The 23,486-nt window shown below is 33.9% G+C and overlaps 1 protein-coding gene across 13 annotated transcripts in view; it reads right to left on the bottom strand.

Annotated features, from left to right (window-relative positions):
* Positions 1-23,486, bottom strand: part of eIF2Bdelta (eukaryotic translation initiation factor 2B subunit delta) — a 110,935-nt gene that overhangs the window by 12,209 nt on the left and 75,240 nt on the right. For all 13 annotated transcript variants that reach the window (XM_076505927.1, XM_076505928.1, XM_076505933.1 and 10 more), the window contains 2 exons: positions 13,747-13,849; positions 1,502-1,629 (listed from right to left, as the gene is read on the bottom strand). In XM_076505927.1, coding sequence (XP_076362042.1) covers positions 1,502-1,629; positions 13,747-13,849 — 231 coding nt within the window. The remainder of the gene's footprint in view (positions 1-1,501; positions 1,630-13,746; positions 13,850-23,486) is intronic.

The following is a 23,486-nucleotide window of genomic DNA, read 5'->3' as shown; positions in this document are numbered from 1 at the left end:
GAAAACTTAAAATATATAAAAACTTTGAGTTACCTAAATTTTTTAATGTAAAATGCAACAAAAAACAATGATTTTCTGCAGCAAGATTTTATGAAGAAGCTAATCCCAGGTTTCCATTATAATATCAAGAAAGTATTATTTATATATCCATGGCACAAGAATGATTAAATAATACTTGACATTTTTTCACAACAAATGATGTGCTAAACTATGGACAAGTTTTTAATACCAATATCTCCTCTCTAAAGCAAACTAGTTTAAAAAATATACATTATTGTTTGAAATTGCACATATCACACCGTGCTTTTCCACATTCATAAAATTTATTTTCAGTTTAAAATTCACACCATCCAATAGATATATTAAAAATATATACCTCTTTTACATACATAGCTTTTGTGCTGATATAAATTTAGGTAATTTTCCTTCACTTTATTTTTGTTGTTGCAAAACTACCTTTTATGGCTAATATTTCCTTTTTTTTTACATTCATCATAACTTGAGACTTATTGAGCCAATTTCACTTAAAAAGATTCTTATATATATTCAGATAAAGTTGTGATGTGACAAAAGGCAAAAATATTTTTCCAGAAATAATTTTAAATAGTCATTATATTTATATTTATTTCAAAAAATGTTTAAAACATTATATATATTTTTTCTGTCTCCATAATCACACTATAATGAAGCTCTCTATACTGTTATTAGTGACATGTTTATCAGTACTTTAACAAGGAAAATGAAATGAGGAAGTTTAAAATTTTTTGTACTGATACCCATGATAGAACATTAAATGCACTAGAAATATCCTTCATTCATAATTGAAAAAGCAAATAACCCATTCACTGCAGTGGGGGCATATAGTTTCCAGTGCTCCCACCCTCTCATAATGCAATTGGAATAAATTTTCCCACTGTCAATAATACTTACACCTTCTTTTGCTGGGTCCAGATTCATGATCTTGACTATCATCACTAGGTGGAGAGTTAACATCTTCTTGTCACATTGCTTCTTAATCATCACACATTTTGACACCTTTTTATGTACTTTTACTATCCTCTAAGTACACTATTTACATAATAATTACAGTCACTAATCACTGTTGCAGACACAGAAGGCACACAGTTGTTGTACATGCTAATAAGGCATCTTGTTGGTTACTGAGGGGCTGAGTGGAAAACACTGAAGAAAAACCACATATCAGCATCAAGTGAGATGCTAATAAATACTCTCCAATCAATTTTATTATCATAAACATGTGACAATTTTGAATTTCAATGGGAAACATTTGTCCCGGTCACAGTGAAAGGGTTAAATGTAAATCAGTCAATCAGGTAAGTGCTTCTTACTTTTAGTCCAAGAAATTAAACAAAGAAGCCTTGCAAAAATATTTTTTTTGACAATGCTTTCAGTTTACTTCATGTGAAATTATAGAAAAAGATTCTTTTTGAGAAAAGGTATTAAGAGAATTATTACAATAATTGGTCAGCTGATTACTCACCAAGTATAGGTAAGAACTACATCATGGTTCCTTATATTTTTACCAGCATTTTGTGAGATAGCCTGCTTTGCAAGCTTAATCTCCTCTTTAACGAAGGTGTCTATTTCATTATATAATCTCAATTTAGCCTGAAAAAATAAAATTCAAATTCTTAAATATACATAAAATTGATACTATGAAAATTTTGTCTTTTATTAGCAGTGAAGTTTTACAATCTCATTCATTTATAATGTAATGAATTATTTTATTCAGTGAGAAATGATGCTTCCAGAAGATTTGAAATATAACATTTTTCTTTATAAGGCATTTCAAAGTTAGGTTCTTGATTGTGAAATTATGTCAGGCTTAGTAAGAAAAAAAGTTATAATTTTCCTATATTGGAAATGTATTTATGACAGGTACTTACCACACTCACAAGATTAGTTATTTCTGTTGACTGTTATTCTCAGTATGCTCTGTAATAACAAGATGAAGGATTGACAAGGACAGAACCAAAACAATCCTACACATCACTGTTGTGGCTCACAACACAAACAGGAAATTGAGGGTAGAAGATAAAGCTCGAGTCAACATGGCTGGACAGTGTGGATTTACAGTTAAACAATACCTGGTCAGGTACCACTCTCCACTAAGCAGAATCCATATAAGAAAGAAATCAAGAAAGGTCCCTGAAAGAATGAATAAAAACTCACTAATAAATACATGGCATGTGCACATAAAACTGTGACTCCTTGTATACTCCTCTACTTAACTATCACTTTGAAGTTTGGCAGATGTCAGAACCAAAGATATGTGGGGTGGTAAGTACCTGTTGGAAATACATTTTCAGTATAGGAAAATTATAGTTACTGATATGGTACTTACCTCATTTCACGAGATTAGCTAGCATCCCACATTGAGAAGGAGGATGGACCAGTGTGAAGGAACAACAGAAGTACCCTCACAAAACATCTGAAGGCTACCCTTTAAAATGAGAAATTCAGATCCAAAGAGGAGAACCTTACCACTTCTGAGCCAGATATACTCTCTGCCTCTTGCAAAATGTGCAAGATTTTTAGGGCAGAAAATGAGAGGAGCACATCTGAGTTGGAGAGAATGTAGCAGCAATGTGATCCTAACCTGAGAAAAATATTGTAACTCAATCCCATAATAAGAATGGTGGGTAAACATGAATGTGCCCATAGGTGTAAAGCAGTTAAAGCAAGGCAGACCATACTTGTTAAGTCAACTACGTCCAAAACTTCCTCATAGGGTACCAACATGAGGGCAGGATGAGGGTCATACCATCTTCGTCTCAAACCTAAGAACTGTTGATTAACCACTCTGATTTCCACATATGACATGAAGATCATCTCTGAGATATCAATCCAAGAACTTGACATTTGGTATCTGTGGAACAAACCAGGACCATCCAAATGGCAATAACATACCCATAATGAGAGAACAAGGTATATACTAAGACAGAACCATAACAATCCCACATACTACCACTGTAGCCCATAACACAGGTGGAGGTAACTGAGAGAAGAAGATAAACAACCCTAAACCTGGGTGAAGACTTACGGTGATTGGTTCACTTGAAATCTAAAACCTGCCCATGAGATACAGACATCCATGCAAGGGTAGGATGAGGGCTCCACACCATTAGAGTGAACTGTAATTTAACGTCTTAAACTTCTGCCATTGTATAATGCATATTGGAGGATATCATGCCACCCACACCCACAGAATAGCACTTCTCTATTCTACACAGAATGGTTATAGCCATCTATGTGAGGATCCCTTTCAGGAGAGCGCCTTCACAGTTGACTACCCAGTGGTTTGAAAGTGGAAAGTAGTAAGAATTCCTGTACTCCACTTGAAGAGAAAAGGGGTGAGAAAACATTGAAGAATCTGGAGTGATGTCATCTCCAGAGACAGTGCAACAAGTTGCTATGAAGCTTAATTTTTAAAATAAGACCATACCAATTAATTGAATTTAAGCATGGCAGAGATGGGCAGCAGTCCTCTTCTGTTTTACTTATGCAGTCACTGGTGGAATGATCCAGGATGAGCATACTTATGAAGCAAAATATTACAAGATTATTTTACCTGCAAGCAATCTTATGGAACACCCCATCTTAATGGTGAATGTGCAAAGCCATGAAAGATAATGTGCAAATCAACACAGCTGGACAGTGCAGACTTAAAGAATACTTGGTCAGGAACCACCTACCACTGAGTGGGATTCATATGAGAAAGAATGAATAAAAACATACTATTTAGAGTCTCACCAAAGTCTGAAGACTGGCAATAGGTGGTAGACATAGCCCCAACAAAGAAAAAAGCACAATACGATGAAGATAGTGGGAGTTGAACATACTGAAAGTGGTCCGCACGTCTGATTACAGAATCTCCTTCACTGGACAATGAAGATGAGAAGTACAAAAAAATGTGAGGTGTTGTATCTGATGAAAGGACACCTGAAACAAAGTCCAGGATAAAGAACATGGGGGAGGAATAGGCTAGTGAAATCAAAAGGTGGACCCAATTGGTAAGGGTAAATGGAGAAATATCATGAAGGGAGGAGAACTGCCAGGGGGGGGGGAAGTTGGGAACGTGCCCCATGGAGGGAAGAAGAATGGGCTACATAACAACAAAGAACCTTGACTGGGTACAGAAGCCTATCCTTATTCTGTCAAGGGTAAAGATGGGAAACAAAAGGAAAGGAAATAGGAGAAACCACCCTCTTGAGTTGCCAATGTCTTTAGGAAAAAGAAATGATACAGATATAGGAGAAGATAGGTAAGATGATGGTAAAGCATATATAAAATGTTACTAGCAAACAAATCTGACCTTTGAAAAGTCCACAAGCTGAGAGAAGAAAGAAAGAAATTTTAAGGTAAAGGTGAAATATGAGAGATTCCTCCACACAATCTAGAGTACACCTGCTAGTGGGAAATCTCCTGACTGTACACAAACTACTGATTTCCTTCATGAAAGATGAACAGATAGAACCAGCTAATGATGAAATTACTCAATATGTAAAACTGAATCTTTGTACCAGGGATTGGACAAAAGTCAGGCATGAAGTCACAGGACTTGAATGTTGGAACATGTGACCAAAGTTGACAATAAAGAGAGGGAGAAAGTGAAGAAGAACTGGAGGGGAGAGGAGTAGTTGTTGTAACCTTGGAAACCAAGTTTAAGCTGGCCAATAAGTTGCAATTAGGAGGACCTGACAAGTAGTGAAGTGGAAAGAATAAATCACCCAATGAAGTAATTGGATAGATGAGTACACAAAGGATACTTGTGTGACCAATCCTTACTGCAGGTACCAACTGCTAGAACATAGAGGCATGCATATGGGAAGAACCCCCAAAAACAAGATCTATGCTCACCTTTATGGAACGTATTCAGTTGGGGCACAAAAGACAATCTTCAAACAGATTGAAAGTACCTGGCAAACAACATGCAATAAGGCAAAAGTGATATGCATGAGCCTTGAATAAAAAATCCAGCATCCAAAAACAGATCTCTGGACCAGTTAGCCCCTTGGTGGTTGATGTGTGCTAACAACATAGAATTATCCAAATCAGCCTTCACCAGATAATGTTTAGTAAGAATAAAAAAATTATGCAATGCCCAATGTAGGACTAGATATTCAAGAACACTGATATGCAATTCCCTCTTGTCCATTGATTAACAGCTTGACGCTTCCTGGTGATTGACACATTTCTCCATATCTGAAGGGATGCATTTGTGAAAAGATGTAGATCCTGAGTAAAGGAAGAAGGCTCCATGTCCACCAATCTATGAGCTTTGTCCAGCCACCAAGCAGATAGTCTCTCAGGAAAGAAAGAATGGAAATGAGGTGGAAAGAGGATCCTGAGCAAGGTTCAACTGTTTATGAAACCCCACCAAAGGGGTCTTATATGAGCATGACTAAAGAGATGTCATTGAGAAACAAAGTTGTTTTTCTGGACAAAGTTGTGAAGTAGAAGGCTAGGCTCAACTCATGTGTGTGTGTGTGTGTGTGTGTGTGTCAAAATGATGACCAAAAGACTATATATTGAGTGGGTCTGAGGAAATTTTTCTACAGTTTGATCAACTAGTCAACTTGAGCTGCCACACAAATAAGCTGTCTAGTGCAATTGCCAATTCCTGTTTGGAATGAGCCAGAAGAAGCAAGTCATCCATGTAATAATTAAATCACAGCCTCAGAGCATGTAGATGCCAAGCAAGAGTCTGGACTACTCAAGAAAACACTTAAAGAGCAGAGGCAAGTCCAAATAGGAGGGATAAAATTAATAAACTACTCCAAGATAGACAAACCAAAAACAAGAACAATTCCCATAACATGTCCGACAGATACTGGTTGATCACAGGATCTCAATGAAATACTAGACAATGAAACTGTGTTATAGAACATGAAGCACTCAGTAATTGTTGACAAAGAGATGAAACAGAAATTGAAAGCATATGAGGATCTGACTGAGACAAACAGGCTTCAATATTTGTAAGGGTGGATGATTGGTGGATTGATGTCACCTGAAACTCTACAGGTTAGAGGACCATATCGAAAATATGATGTCTCAGAAATTAAGCCACTTAAATTCCAAAGCCATAATGAAGATAAACGGACACAAGCTAATACAGAATTATGATCTGTAAGATCCTAAACAATAAAGAAACCACCATAGCTGAAGATGATATGCAGGCTAAAGTGGAGGAGAAGGAAGCAAAAATATTTGCAGAAAACTCCTCAGGATTTCTGTGGAGAACCTCAAATAAAAGGTGTATAGATGAAAAATATTGTAAGAGGTTGGTAAGAGCAAGATGCAAGCAATGAAATAGGCATGGGTAAAACTAAGATTTGATTTATGAATTACCCCACAAAATAGGCAAAAAGGAACTTAGCAACTGCTGATATAAATATGGAAAGTCAGCACAATGATAGGAAAGGGCAAAACGATCAGAAGTCCTCAGGGGGCATGGCATGCTAAGTCTCTCAATTAATTACAAGACAGTGATCAGCATGAATAGAAACATCAGGAAAAGAAGGAACAATAAAAAAGGGCTGGGAAGATTGATCATGCAATGAGGAAGGACAAGGTGTATCAAAGACAGATGAAAGGGATAAAACATCACAAACCTGAGGCACAAAATCCATAAAGACCAAATTAAGCCTAGGGAACTCCTCTGGTTGGGAATGCTCACGTCATGCTCCTACAGGTAAGAAGGTGATACATGATGATTTGCATGAGAAACATGTTGGGATCTTGCAATTCCAATAGGTGTAGGAGAAGGTTTGAGAGATGTGTAAAAAAAAAGTTCACACTTAAAGTGCAGCACTGAATCAGAATAGCTAATCAGTAATTACTGTATCAAAATTCATAGTTATGGTTACGTATCAGAACAAACATTTCAATAAACCTTTATATGAATGTTAAATAAGTAACTTTGTCAAAAGATATCCCAAAACTCAAACAAGCCCTCCCCCTTTTAAACATAATTGTTTTGTCTCAAAATAAAGGCAAAATTTTATGACATTAGTGATTTTAGAGTTAATTTATGAGCCCAGATCTTTGTTACTTATTTATCAATACAACTGATTTCCAAATTCTAGAAGTAACTTTAATGTATGGCCAAAGCATGATATTAATTAAAAATCCATGCTACTGACAGTTTTCACATAATTATTTCAACCTTATTCAAGATCTTCCAGTTTGCAAAAGTAGAAGCGCAATGTTTTCAAAAGGGTGTAGTTTTTCAAAATCCATGCTAATTTATAAAATGAACAGTTAACTAAAGGTACTGGTTAATTGTCCTAGTGGTCCACATATCAATAGTAATGACCATATTATTTACCTGAGAATGATGATCCATGACCACTTTTTTATGCTCATGTAAGCTATCAATATAAGATTCCTATTTAGTTCTTTTCTTGGCAGCAAATGATATTTAGAGACTCAAACAAGACTGAAGTTCAAATAGGAATGCATGCACGTAGCTACATATCCCGCTAATACCTCTTATCTTTTTCTGCTTCACGTTTTTCTTATGATACTTAACTGCTAAAGACTTTTGTATAGTTCATTGTATTTTTAGTGACTGTCATATGAGTGGTAAAATTGTAGCAATATTGCTCCTGGTAATTAATGGAAAAAGTGTAACTTTGTTTCAACAGCATTATTAGGTAATCATATTAATGTTATTGTTGTTAATGATTTTATTCAGTTCTTTAAATACAGTATTTTGGCTTAGTTTTAGATGGTTTTGTATGTTTGAAGTATCACCACTAAATTTTAGCATTACTTCACAATATACACAAACATATATCAGTTATGGTTGTATTCTGAATACCAGTATGTTTACATGCAGCATAATTATTTTTATTACATAACAGATTCAAATGAACATGCAACTTAAAGGAATGAACTGAAAATTGACAGCCAAACTGGTAGCTGCACTTACAGCATGGATAATAATTTTACAGGAAATATTCATACAATAGTTAGCCTGTAAGTGAAAATGTGTACCTAGTTGCGATTAGTGACTGGGAAGTTAATATACATTACTTCACTTTTACTAACAAACAGACTATACTTATTCACATAAAACATGGGTTAAAATACATTAATGCATTTTTATTTGATGTTACTTTTATATATGCTCTTTAAAACATATTAACCAGCACAGCAATTAGTGCTGCAAGACCAATTAATGCCAATAAGGTTGAGAAAAAGTAGACAATTGTCATGGAAGAATGTGATATTTATTACCAAATGAAGTAATTCATTCTTAAAACTATTGTTGTTAAAAGAGAAGAGTATAGCACTGTTAGAACAAGAACATTTAGTTTTATTACATTATTACTAAATAACTTTTTTAAAATAATCTTATCAAAAACACCTTAGATATGAAAAAAGGTGTGACCAGAAAGGATTGAAAATTGGCTGCAAAACTGGTAGCTACACTTACAACATTGATAAGAATTTTACAGCAAATATTCATACATTAGTTAGCCTGCGAGTAAAATGTTGAAGTCTATTTAGCAAGTCACTGCTCTAAACACAAGTGAATTTTTTTTTACATTCATGAACATCTTACTTAGAAAACTAAATACATTACAGTGGTTTTATGTGTACAAGTAAAGTAATTGAAAGATGTGAAAAGGTTAGAAGTAGGATGCTCAGGGGAAGTAATTTGGGAAGTGTTCAATACTGTAAAAGATTTAAAATCATCATCGGAAGGGAATTCTAGCCTGTAACACTGTAAACATTAAAGCACCTCCTTATCAGGTCATCCCATTGGTAATGTCCAAAAATTTATAACAGAAAGTGCATCATCATTTCTGTCTTTCTAGAAGACATTAATGACTAAATTATGTAGTAGGACATGTATAAAGATGTACAGACAAATAAAAAAAGCTAACCCAAGTCCACTTTTTCAGATCATTAATCAAATAAATCCTTATGAATTTTCATGTGTTTGAGGAGTACATTAGGAATATAATGCTTCACAAGTTTACAAAAGGCAATAGTGCTGCAGAAACTACACAAAACATTCAGGATGTTTAAAGGTGTTTATGGTGCAGAGTCTCTCAATGAAAGAAAATGTTGAAGGTGGCTTCAGAAGTTCAGATCAGGTGACTACAGCTTAAGTGATGTGCCACGTTCAAGTCGTCCTGTTGAGTTTAATGATGATTTGCTGCTGGCTGCACTTCATGTAAATTGTGCTGTAACAGTTGATGAGCAAGCACAAAAGCTTAATTCAACCCATTCAACAGTTCACAGTCATCTGCAACAACTTGGAAATTGGGTCCCCCATGATTTGACAGAAGCCAACCTTAGAGCAAGAGTGGACATTTGTACTTCTTTGTACTCTTGTGAATATAACTTTTTTGGACAGGTTAGTGACTGGAGATGAAAAATGGATATATTATTAAAATGTTAAGTGCTGAAGATAATGGTTCTGTGCAGGTAAACTGGCTAAAGCACAACCCAAAATGTACCTCCACCCTAGGAAAATTTTGTTAAGCATTTGATGGGATATTGTTGGTGTGATCCACTTTGAGTTGCTGCTGCTCAATGTAATAATTGCATCATACTTCTATTGTCAACAGTTAGATTGCTTGAATGTTGATCTGAAAGAAAAGTGGCCTGCTTTGATCAGTTTGTAAAGGTGGTGTGTTTTATACAAGGATAATGCTCGGTCCCATACGGCAAGGTTCACATCTGCAAAGATTGAAGAGTTAGACTGGCAAAAACTTTTTACATCCTCTTATCTTCCAATCTTCCAGATCTTGCCTCATCTGATTATCATCTATTCAGAAGTTTGCAGAACTATCTTGATGGAAAGAGCTTGGAACATATGAAGATGTCAAAATTACCCTCTCTGGATTCTTTTCCTTCAAACCCCAAGAATTTTATACAGGCATGCCAATGACATTTATGAAAAAAAGAGGAAAAGGTATATAGCCTGGCGCCAGAGGCGCCACAGCGCGGCGCAGCCGTGCCTGACTTGGGAGGTCCAGGGGCATGCCCCCCGGGAAATTTTTAAAAAATGGATGCTATTTGGTGTGATTTGGTGCAATCTGGGACATCATTTCTTTATGTTTTTTGACATTGCAATGTTGGAAAAGTACACAATATATATCATAAAATAACAAAAGGAAATTAAAAGACTAAATCAAACTAATAAAAACTATAACTTTCATTTACAGTTTTTAGCAGATTGATTTATTCTTTTAATTTGCATTCATTTTTTAGAAGATATATCAAAATATCTAAAATTAACAAATAAAATAAAAAGTAAATATATGAAATTTAAGATTGTTTATTTGCTATTTATTCAATTTAATTTTTTTCTAAATCAAAATATATTAGTAATATGAGTTAATAAAGCCAAAATAACTCAGTAAATATTTCAAATACAAATCATTTCATTATTATCCTTTTTTGTCATCAATAACATCATCATCATCAACTACTGGTATGCTGCCAATTAAATGTTTTACAGTCATTGCCAATAACTCTGCTGCATATATTCCATACAATTTTCAAATCACATAAAATTACTCTTTTGACTAATCATGACTACCTACAGTTCACATTGTTCATCTATGCAATCTTGTCATTATACTACTGGTACCTTAATGCCAGTGAATTTTCCATTCTTTCACAAATTGACAATACAAACTAAAACAGCATATGAAGGAAAGCTATGACATTGCTTAAAAATTGCTACTGATATGGTTCAATATTAAACTACTGATATCAGTGATATGCCTCAGAAATTAAATTTTGTACAGTCACTGACATCAACAACTACTGCTCTGCTGCATGTATTCCATTAAAATTTCAAATTACTTAAAATTACTCTACATGACTACCTACAATAAAACTTGTTCATCTATACAATCTTGTCAGTAAATTACTGGTACCTCAATATCAGTATATTTTTTATTCTTTCACAATACAAACTGAAACAGCAAATCAAGGAAAGCTTTGACATTGCTTCAAAATAAAATTAATGATATGCTTTAAAATAAACCACTGGCACTGTATGCTGCAGATAATAATAAAATGTTTTTCAGTCACTGATATCAACTTCTGCTCTGCTGCATAAATTACAGTCAAATTTCAAATCACTTAATTTCCTTCAATCAATCTTGGCTACTTTCCTCTTTTTCGAGACAAGGGTTTCCAGTGCTCTCTTCCGAGCATTTTTCTCTCCTTCTCTCTATGGGCAGCTCTCTGTGCCTCTGTGGCTTTCTGGACTTTTTCTTTAGCCAAGGTGGCTGGGCCAGATTTCACAGAACCATAGGCCTCAAGCCTTTCTGCCCTTTTCTTCTGATTCTCCCTCAGCTTTGAGGTTTTCTTTGAAGCTGCTGATCTAATGTCCTTACACATTCTCTTGTCTACAGGATCAAAATGAACATCTTCCCTTTTAAACATTTCAATCGCTGTTGTTTCTTTGGAGCGTAGAGAATATTTTATCGTCTGGTATGCACACGATACCAGACCACGAGACCTGCAACGAGACGAAATGAGACTGCCTCCAAGATGACAGTCAGATTTTTTTTTTTCTGCGATAAACATCGAAAAAATACGATTTCTCCTCAAAAACCACCTACCCGGCCCCCAAATCGCTCATATTTTCTCCTCGAATTTACACGAATCCCGTGGGTGATCGTTGGCCATTTGAAAACTGCGGAAATCCGCGTTTCAGCGGAAAAATGGCACGCATGTTTATAGAAGTGACATTCAGAAGCTTGTGAATCTTTAGCAGGAAGTAATTAATAACAATAGAATATACATTATTGATTAAATAACATTAAAAGCATTTGAAATCCTTTCTCATTTTCTGAATCTAAAATTGGACATTACTTAAGGGATGACCTGATATTACTTAAAATTTTTATTGTACAACTTTCCTCATTTTTTTAAATCATATTGTGGCAATTTTTGTCTAATTCTATATATACAAATGATAATCTCATTTTCTGTCTTTAACAAGTAAAAGCGATAAATTCTTTGAACTTTACACTTGCTTTCTACAGAACAGATGAAACTGAGGTATCAAGGTGCTTGATTGCATGAATACAGTTGTGTATCTTCTGCTCACTACCTTGTGATTAACTACATCTGTATAGCTGCATTTTTATTAAAAAAAAAAGTTTTCAGCCCATTGAAGGACAGTGCAAGCATCTTTCCAGTATAGTGTATGTGTGTTCACTTATATCTGTTTGAAAGCTACATGAATTTTCTCAGAGAAGAATCAAACTTTAGTTAGGTTTAGCAAGTATACTGGGTGATTATGAAATATTCTGACAAGTGAAATTCTTATTTATGAATATTATTCTGTGTGTTTTTATGTTATTCAAAAAAGGTACATTGATAACTTGGGTACTTAATGATTAATTAACAAATTGGCCAACTACAGTCATGATGTGTTTTAAATAAAAACATTATTACTGTCATCAGTAACACTAAAATACAGATGAATGGAGGTTTACTGCATACTTTATAAAAACAAAAAATGATGTTATCCAAAAAATAAATACTGTAAATGATAACTTTATCTTTTTTTTAACGTTTTTTGCTATTATTGGTTTTTCTTGGTAACTCAAATTATGTAAGAATAATCAGTAAATTGAAATTAACTGACCAATAAGTACAGAAATTTGTCATTTTAAACAAATTCCACTAATTGTCCAACTCTAATTCTACAATAACAGTTGTATTTTATTAAATCAAAGTTAAGGATATAAGATGATACTATAATATTTTTTACAATAATTTCTTTTAGAGACCTTCTGTACTTCTATTGTAAGTATAAAAAATAAATGAAAAATAAGTAATACAAAAAATATCACATTCCAGTTAATACCAAATTTATTCAAAAACCAAGCACAAAACTAAGGTCTATACTATGTAAAAACTACACTGACAAACCCAACACTAACATTATTTATAAAATACAATGTCATAACTGCCATGACTTCTATATTGGAAAAAATATAGAAAAATGGAAACCAGATTCAAAGAGCATAAAAAGTCACCTTCACACGTTTTCGAACACTGCAAATCAAATAAACACAACATAACCATAGAAAACACCCAAATATTAAATAAAGAAACAAACAAAAAATTAAAGAAGCTTTCTTATAGAACAACTGAAGCCAAAATAAACCAATACAAAGGAACACCTTTATACATATATTAATAAATATATCCAACATCTAAGCATGCCCTCTGCATTCCTACACTCAATTACACAACTACCTTCAAACATGTGGTCAGCTATCAGTTAGTTACTTCTTTCTTTCTTTGTGAACCTGACGATGACCAAACAAGGTCGAAACATTGTTCGCTCCTCTACATAGTGTTTTCTCTACCAATACCAGCCTAAAATACAATTTTAGTTATATAATTTTCTTATAGCAAAGCCACATTGGGCTATCTGCTGAGTCCACTGAGGGGAATCGAACCCCTGATCTTAGCATTGTAAACCTGTAAACTTACTGCTGTACCAGCAGGGGACTAATAAGTTACTAATGAGAAACTATAGTGGTAATATTTTGTTTCTTTAGAGTCAGAATAATCTAAAACAAAAGTTGATTGGAAGCACTAATTTTAATCAGTTATTTTCATGATATTAATAGATTTAATCAAAATTCTAATTAATAAACCATTTTACCTGCACATTAATTGATGTAATTCATTATATCAACTGACCTGAAAGTTTTCTACACATACCTCAGAATCATTTATATTGCTTGGCATCTTGGTGATGAATCGTGTTAGATGTTTTACAGCATTGGCCATACTTACAGCTATTGGTCTACACTGGTTAAGAAAGCTAAAGGGATTAAACAGAAACAAAAAAGAGTAAACTGTCTTGTGGGCAGAAAACATTACTGTACTTTATTCATGGAGATTGAAACACTGAAACTGAATTTTTTGTATTGTATGTACCTTCTTGAGATATGAAAAAGACATAATACAATAAAAATTGCTTTTACATTTAAAAATATAAAATGGAATCATAACTTTGTTTAGAAGACAAAATTATATCCACTTTCATTAAAAAATAATACAATACTACAAGGTACCTCTCATATAAAAGTGGTTGAGAACACATGGTAAATATACATATTCTAGTTTACTGTAACTGCAGTAGATATGTAAAATTAGCTAATTTTCTCAACAGTTAAAATCATGACAAAAATGAACATATAATACAAAACAAAGGATTTGGGAAATTTATTGTAGATAACTTTTCTTTTGTAAATGGATATATCACAATATTCAAGGGTACTTTAAACTGCTGAAAAAATCTTACAAAAGTAATAGTAATCAATTTAAAACAAATGACTCCATATTTTTTCAACATCACTAAATTAAAAAAAACAACTAAAAATTCATAAAATCATCATGAAACACACAAATTAAAACTAATACATAAATCAATAATTCAGATAAGCTATTCCAAACTAAAGTTTAGACTAGCATTTCCCAAACTTTTATAACTATGAAATGGTTTATTTTTGTAATTTTTATGAGGCCCAGCCTCCTCAAATACCTAACTAAATACCTAATACCCAACTGTCAATTTGAGAGTTCTCTTGTTTTGTAGCCTTAAGTACAAACTTTCACTTTTCCTTCCTGTTGTATTAGCTTAGTTGAAACAGTGAGAAATCCAAGTTATATTAAATGAAATTTTAAATTATCATTTATTTAATAATATTAATTTTATTAAAATATATTTATATTAACTGGATTACTTACAGTTTTCTTTAATATACAACAAAGGCTTGGAAAAAAATTTACAAATGACATTTGGTAATGAAAAGATGAAATTTAAATATTTTAAGTTTCCTGTGGACTGACTTTTTTTTTTCATGAAGTGATACCAGCTTGTGGACCACACTTTGGGAAATGCTGGCTTAGACTATATTTGCTTGACATATATTTTCACACAAACCTTTAAAACAATGTTTTTTGCTTTAAGTACTGTACTTAAAAGTTGACAAAAAAGTTGTATTCTTACATTTATTATAATCAAACTTCTTGAAGAAAATGAATATCACTGTCTATTAGAGTTTCTCAGTTTATCATGTAATACTGTATCATTTTCAGTTTTAAATGAATGTAAACTTTGAACATTGAATGCTTTTGTTAGAAAAAAAAATATCTATATATCCATTGATATTAGGAAAAGACATAGGTTCAGATAAATCAGTTGAAGATACAAATACAAAAACTATAATTCAAGCACTTATGAAAACAGTTTTCTTCGTCAGAGGCAAGTTGGAAAGAAGAAAAAAAGTCAACCTTTTGAAAGCACTGGATTATAGGGTTTCACATACATGTAATAATAAGTATGAACATGTAAAAATTCATAAATGCATTAAACTGTTAGATTTGAAAAAAAAGAAAATTTTCAAATAGCCTTTGTTTTTTTTTAATTTTTGTATCCATGGATCTTAACTTTTGCAACTGATCTCATGTACATGATGATTCTTATTAATGTTTTTCTGTGTAACTGTCTAGAACCCAACTTCAGATTCAACTACTTTTATAAATTTCAGTCACACTACATTAACCAGCCAACAATCAGTTATTTTTATTACATAAAACATCGCATAGTTATCTTACTCTCATATTAATTTAACTAAAATATTTAAATAAAAATTACTATGCAAGGAATGTAAATGGATGAATTATATGAATTTCACTTGTAAATAAAAAATATTGCAACAGTTTCCTCAGTCATATTATTTATTTTTAAAACATGTTGTTTGTTTGTTTGTTTGAAGTTAAAACAGAAAACTACTGTGGGTATTGAAACCTAGTTGCTGTTACTGTTACAAGCTGCTTCTTTTGTCATATATAATTTTTTCTGTGTTTTTGAAAGAGACAATTTTAACACAAGTCAAATTTGAGAATTTAAATACACAGATAACTAATACTATAAAAAAAACTAAGATTCCAGTTTATTTGCACATGAACTTTAAATATAATTTGCTTTTTTTATTTTTAAATCAACAATAAGTAAAAACACTATTACAAAGATTGAGTTTTACACATTATTTTCTAGTAGAGAATAACATAAAACAAATATCAGATGTATTACTAAATAACAGTAGTGTAACAAAAAGTTATGGGAAATAAAGGAAGATGAACTTCTGTAATGTTATAATCATGAATGTTTACTGATAACAAAAACTATCACTGTAAAACTGATTATACAAGTAAAATGAGCATATGTACTCATAATTATCACAAAAACACAAATATACATCACATGACCAATAAATTTAATGCTTTATAAAGCTTTTAGCAATAAGATATAACATTCATCCAAAATAGATTTTCAAATATTTAGTGCTACATGGTTAAAAATTAAGTAGACATCAGTTATTTACCCTCTGATTATTGATGGATCCTATTAATCTTTTAAAAAAAGTTTTTCCAAACAATTTATACATCAAATTTCTTGTGAATCCACGAGTTTCTTGGTTAAGGGATTCTTAACAACATGTGAATCACACAAAACATTTAAACAAAAACCTTGCAACTAATTCTACTGATTAGTACTGGAAACCATTTGTATTTGGTCAGTTACTTTTGATAAGTGTTATACCAAGGCATAAACATAACACTACTCAAGATGATTTAATATATGAACCCATTGGTAATGAATGATACTTGTTTTAGTATCATTGACCCTTTTTAATAATTAAGCAAAAAACTGAAGAAATCAATTATTTTGAAGCAATAAATATATTTCAAATTAGAATAGTCTACAACCAAGATTTCTTTGAAATAAAATGTATGATACCTAATATAGAGAGGAAATCTCCCTGTAAGACTTCTAACTTTTTTATCATACAGATGTACCATACATAAGCTGTTTTTGCAAAGAATAAACACACACAGCAAAGAAATGAAGACTTTCTCATTTGGGTAGACAAGAAACAACATTATTTTTTATATAATATTGTTGAAAAAATGTTGAGATGTTAAACTACTATGAAGAATCTAAATAGTGCTGAACGAGTTTCAAAACATTTCCTCACCAGTTACAGAAAAATAGGAATCTAGTAAAAGTACATACAGTGGAGCGCCATTAAGCCGCGGTATTTGGGGGGGTCAACCTGCTTAACCGTGGCTTAAACCTTTGTGACTGAAAAGCCGAAATCGCCAACAGCTCTGCCGAGGAGCCTCATCCGGGCCATTGCGTGATCATTATATCGGATTATCGAATTAAAAGTAATACTTTAATTATTGATCACTTTTTTCACGGATTTACCGTGGATTAACTTTAATGTATGGAGAGGTGTGATTCGGTAACAATGGTGGCCTCCATAATGCTGACATAGAGAGCGGATAAGGTAGATTAACGGCCAATTTCTATTGTAATATATTTTATTTATTTCCCAAATTAAAGCAAATCCTTTTCAAATATCCCCTTGAAGTTATAAAGCCAGGATTAAATTCGTAAGCCACATTTTTACACGTTCTTAAATTAGCGGTGAGCCGTGATAATCCTCGCTCACAAGACTTGCTACAGTGGCTTAAGCGATTTCGCGGTTTACTGGTCCGCAGCTTAATGGCGCTCCACTGTAGTTAAATAAGACCAAAATACTAGTGCTGTGCCACAGTGTTATATGAATGCATGTACAATTTAGCTAAAGAGCCTCTTCAGCTTTCTTGCACCCATATTTCCACATATCACAGCCATCTGTTTTTGCAACAAACTGTTTGTGTCTCCAGACTTTGATTATTTATTGTGAAGGTTTATGTCATGTTGACAAACGACTCAAGTCACAACTCTGGATCTGACAATGTTACTTACATATTTTGATTGTTACATGTCTTAGGATTATTTTCAGGAGATGAAAAACATGGTGATTAGGTGGATAATGACTTCTCTGTATCAAATATGCTATTCTTACTGAAGATGTCATTGGCAGCACTGAGAAAGAAGATGGTTTATTCTTTTTTTTTTTTAAAGGGCTTTTAGGAATAGCTTAAGGAATATGTTGTTAGGGTCAAAGATCATTTTAGCATATCAGTATACATCTCTCCAACATAATATTGTGGTTCTGCACCCACTAACTTGATACTGCTGAATTCACTTTTGAATGTTCAAGCTAGAAGATGCAATACAAAATGACTCCGATACCAAACAGCTAACAACAACCTACATGCAGACATAGTAACAGACCTTCACTGGCTCAACAGTTTGAAGATTAATGGATTTGCCTGGTATGAAAGGAATCATGGCAAAACTACCAATTGAAAGGGTTCCTCCATTTTCTTAAGATTACTAGGTCCAGGCTAGTATCTACTTCATAGGCTGAAAAGCAGAAGTATATGTTCTATAACCATAGCTTTATATACAAACTTCATGTCAACTTAACTTCTGATGTAGTTCATTTATCAATATATGGTTATATCACATTCTATGATGCTGCAATCCAGCCTCTTCTATATAAAAAAAATTAATTGGATGTACATGCAATATTCCATAGTAACAATGGTGAATGTATACACCCATCCATTGCAAGAATATGCCTGTCACAGACACAGTGGAAGTACAATGTTCATGATTCTACTGGGTTATGATGATATTAGCCATAACTCTGACAGGCAATGTTCTCACCAGTTAGTGAGTACAGCTACCTCACATTCATGCAAGTTCCTTCATCAATGTCTGGTTGCTCAAGCATACTCTAGAAAGGAGGTAAAGTTGCAAACTGGTTACATACATCATTTTATGAAAGCATGTAAACTTCTTTACAAGCACTGAACAATGCTACAAATCTTGAAGATTTCTTAAAGTATTAGTTCACAAGACCAACATGCCTTCTTAAATCTAATCAGTTGAACCATGCTGACTTATAATTACATCCAACTTCATGTAGCAAACATTAATGTAGTTCACATATTTACACACAACTATTTTAGTTCAGATATAATAATGATAAACTACTCAATTAGGTTAGTAAAAATTGGAATCATTTCATTTTCTAAAATTAAACATCAGAACTTCTAAAAAATAATTTATATACTATATTTATATTCATTCTGAATTCAATTATAAAGGAAAAATAACAAAAATGTATTTTTTTTTACCAAGAAAACAAATTATTCCTTCACAAATATCATAAAAAATCCATGCTTTTTCATGTGGAGTATGTTAGTCTAGCAGTGAAGATGCCAAATACTTTGATTAATTGATTGAAAAAGTATGATATTTTGTTACATCAAGTACCAACTTAATATAAAAATTAACCATACATAAAACAGACATGTACGTAGTAAACACAGCTATCTATTTTAAAATCACATACTAGTCAATGTAAACTTGTAGTAGATCATGGTTTTGTTCAGAAGAAAATACATTAGCTATGCAAACAATGCCAGAATCAGTTACGATGTTCAATACATTAGATGCTACCTATTGGGTCAGCACAACACTGACTTAAACAAGTAAAAATAAAAGTAATCACACACAGTAAGAGAAGAAATGGCTGTTCCTGCCACCATAATTTGCCATATCACTGTGTTTTAAACTAAAATTATACAATATTCTATATTTATATATTACTCATAACCAACAGAAACTAAATATTTTCAGCTATCAAATCACATATTGTATAACTATGTTCTAAACAGTTAAACATTAGTTTCATTCAGAGTACCAACATCGTTCCCATGGGAAAGTTAACAACCAGCTTGGATGAATTTGTAACGACTTATTTCTGGGTCGGAAAGTAAGAAAAATTTTGAAAGGTTTCGAAATTTGTCTACTTTTCTCCATCTTATTAGTCTATATTATTTGGTGCGTTACTTAATAAAATAAGAATTATTAAGTGCAATACTATGAGTGGCATAAAAAATTAAGAATAACTCTCTTTCATGATCAAGAGCAAAATTGGTTGGTAGGTTTGGTGTTTTATGGCACAAAGTAACAAGGCTATCTGCACCAAACATCTAGTAAAAAGTTAAAATTAAAGTAAAATTCACAAAAGGAAATTAAGGTAAAAGAAAGTTAAAAACAAAACAAAACATAAATAGCATTAAAACCAATTTTTACATCTAGTCTACAGCAGTAAGAGAAAAACTACAGTAATACAAGTTGTAAATGACTTTCTGTAGTATAATTGTAATTATCATAACTTGCCAGGAAGACAAACAGATAAGTTCAAAAACCATCGTTAGTCACTTGAAGTTGGCCTTTCCAGTCCTGGTTCCGAGTTATTTGATGTTATGCCCATTTTCAGAAAGTAAGGCAATAAAAGTTTTAAAAGACTTTTAACTAGGATGACTAATAGGTAGTTCAAACAGCAGCATTAGTCACCCAAAGTTGGCCATTCCAGTCCTGGTTTTGAGTTATTTGATATGACAGCCATTTTCTAATTTCAAATCAGACTAAATGGAGTCACATTAAAAATATCTAATGTATAAATTAAAAAACTTAAATAGCATAAAAATATTAATGGCCTTTAAAAGACTAAAAACATTTCCAAGGTGAAGAGTGTCACCATCACCAAACCTTGGGACAGAACATGTTTAAATTGGTTTCAACGTTGAGAGTCATAACAACAGCAAGACAGCAAAATGTGGCTTATTGTGACCTGAATGCCACACAGACAACATATTAGTGCATCAGTCTCAGATGAAAGAAAATGACAAGTTAAAAAACTGTGACCAATGTGTAGTCTAGTTGGAACAACTTCCTCTTTCTGATCCTTATGGTAGCAAGCAGCCAAAGTCCAATATAGAGTTTTATTTGGAAAAGCTTATTTTCACGTTGTTCACTCCAAGTCGACTGCCAGCTGGCACGGAGCTGTGCCTTGAATACTGAACCATAGTCCATATATGGAACAGACACAGCAGTGATAGTGCTAGGGCAGATAAACTTAACTGCGGCATCAACAAGCCTGTTCTTACAAATACCAAAGTGGCCTGGTATCTAGAAAACTGGATAGAAGTAGATGTTAAAGAGAAATGGGCCAGTCAGTTTTGAATATTGGCAAGAACAGGGTGTGAACTAATGTGAAGCAATTCCAGGGCCAGTAGAATACTAAGCAAGTCAGTATAAATAGTGCAGTTGGAGTACTGATTAGCTTTTATGTGATCCAGAGCAAGAGAAATGGTATACAGTTCAGCAGTGAACACAGAAGCTATAGAGGGGATTCTGTTTGCAACCACCAAACCACAATAAACCATGGCAGAGCCCACACAGTCATCTGATTTCTAACCATCTGTATAAATATGAATGGAAGGTTGGTTCGAAAGACGTTCAGCAAGTAACATACAGGATTTCCAACTGGGAGTGTCTGCTTTTCTCAGATGACTTAAAGATAGGTCACATTTGGGGACTATAAGAAGTCATGGTGGGATGGGCTCATCAGTGGATACAGTGATGTTATCCAGGGACAGACCCAATAAATCTAACTGCACCTGAATACAAAGGCCAAAAGAAGCAATGGCAGATAGTCTGTTCTGAAAAAGTATGGCCCACCAAGGAAGAAAATACAACCCCAAGTGGAATGCTTTGGTCAGGAATGAAGTTTCGAAGTATATAGTAAAGAGAGTTGCAAACGGTGGAAATGCAAGAAGGTTCACGAGACAGTGTATACAATCTCTGAACTGGTGAAGTGAGGAAAGCCCCAGTGCAGGGCTGAAGTCCTTGATGATAAATGGGGTCGAGCAGATTTCGATAGAATAAAAGCACAATATATCTTTAGCACAGAACATTGATCCACTCCCCAAATGGTGGAAGAAAGGACATGGAGGATGTTCAGTGCTCTTGTACATTTAACCCATAGCTGCTTGATGTGTAGTATAAAGGTCAGCTTTTGGTCAAAGATAAGCTCCAAGAACTTTGTATTGGTGAAGTTGTGCTGTCTGTGGTCCCTAAGACAGAATTCAGGATTAGGACGAATACCCCATTGGCAGCAAAAGTGCACGAAAACGGTTTTAGAGAGAGAGAAGTTAAAACCATTTGCTGTAATCCACTTCAGTAAATGATTGAAGGCAGTCTGTAGCTGCTGCTCAATATACTTCATGTTCAATGACTGACACGAGATGTGAAGGTCATCAACATAAAGCCCATTTTCAGCAAAAAGAGGGAGTTCTTCAGTGATGGCATTAATCTTTATACTGAAAAGTGTGACACTCAAAACACAGCACTGAGGGATTCCAAGTTCCTGTAGAAAAGAACGGGAAAGTATCGAACCCACATGAACTTGGAATTGCCTGTCCATTAAAATGTTTTTAAAAAAATTGAGCAAATGGCCATGTAACCCAAATACATGGAGGTCTCACAAAATGCCATACCTCCATGTTATATCATAAGCCTTCTCAATGCCAAAGAATACTGACACAAGATATTGACATTTGAGAAAGGTTTCTCTGATTGATGTTTCAAGTAGAATCATGTGGTCTACGGTGAAGCACTGTCGTTAGAACCCACACCAAGTGGGCGAGAGGAGATTGTTTGATTCTAGGAACCAAACAAGACAATATTAACCATCTTCTCTGAGGTCTTACAGAGACAGCTTGTGAAAGCAATTGGAAAGTAGTTTGAAGGAATCTTGGGATCCTTCCCAGGCTTAGAGAAATGTAGGACAATAGCCAAGCATCAGGAAAAACATTCTTCTGGCAGATCTGGTTAAAAACAATCAGAAGAACAGCAAGTGAAGCATGAGACAGATGGCACAGCATTTCGTAGTATACATCATCAGGTTCATCCGATGTACTGCCACACCAATCAAGGGCCAGTTTGAGTTCACCAGTGTAAATGGACGATTATAGTCATAGAAAAGGAAAGAGGTAATCACTCTGCCTGTGTCTTGATGGCTAAGAAGGTGCAGGAAGATGCAGAAGTGCTAGATACTCAGCAAAAACTTTCACCCAGAGTATGAGCAATGCTCCAGGTATCTGTTACTTCCTGGCCATCAGATAGCAAGATCGAGAGGGGGACAGAATTATATTGCCCACTGACCTTTTGAATCTTGTCCCATATAACTTTGGAATTGGTGGTAAAAGATATGCCAGATGTGAACTTAATCCAAGATTCCTTCTGGCTTTGACATCTTATCCACTGAGCATGTGCATGGGCATGCTGAAAAGCAATGAGATGCGCGAGTGTGGGATACCTACGAAAAGTATCACAGACCCATTTCTAAGCCTTCTGTGCCAGGTGGCAGCAGGATTCCACCACAGATGAGGATATCATGGAAATGTGTTAAGGTTTTAGGAATACATTGAGCAGCTGCCAGTATAATACACAGTTATTGCTGCCACACAGTTGTCTGTTCTGTGAGGGCAGTGAAAGAGAGCCAGTTTGCTTGATCCAGTTTCTACCATGTGGGTCAGGTGGCATGACCATGGCCAGTCTCTCCCAAAATTATAGGAAAATGATCACTGCCTCATGGGATACTGTCAACCCTCCATGAAAAGTGGGAGAACAGTGG

Source organism: Tachypleus tridentatus, chromosome 6, assembly GCF_004210375.1.
Source record: "Tachypleus tridentatus isolate NWPU-2018 chromosome 6, ASM421037v1, whole genome shotgun sequence".
In the NCBI taxonomy this organism is placed as follows: Eukaryota; Metazoa; Arthropoda; class Merostomata; order Xiphosura; family Limulidae; genus Tachypleus; species Tachypleus tridentatus.
Note: the sequence above shows the minus strand (reverse complement) of the source record. Positions and strands in the feature narration are given on the sequence as shown.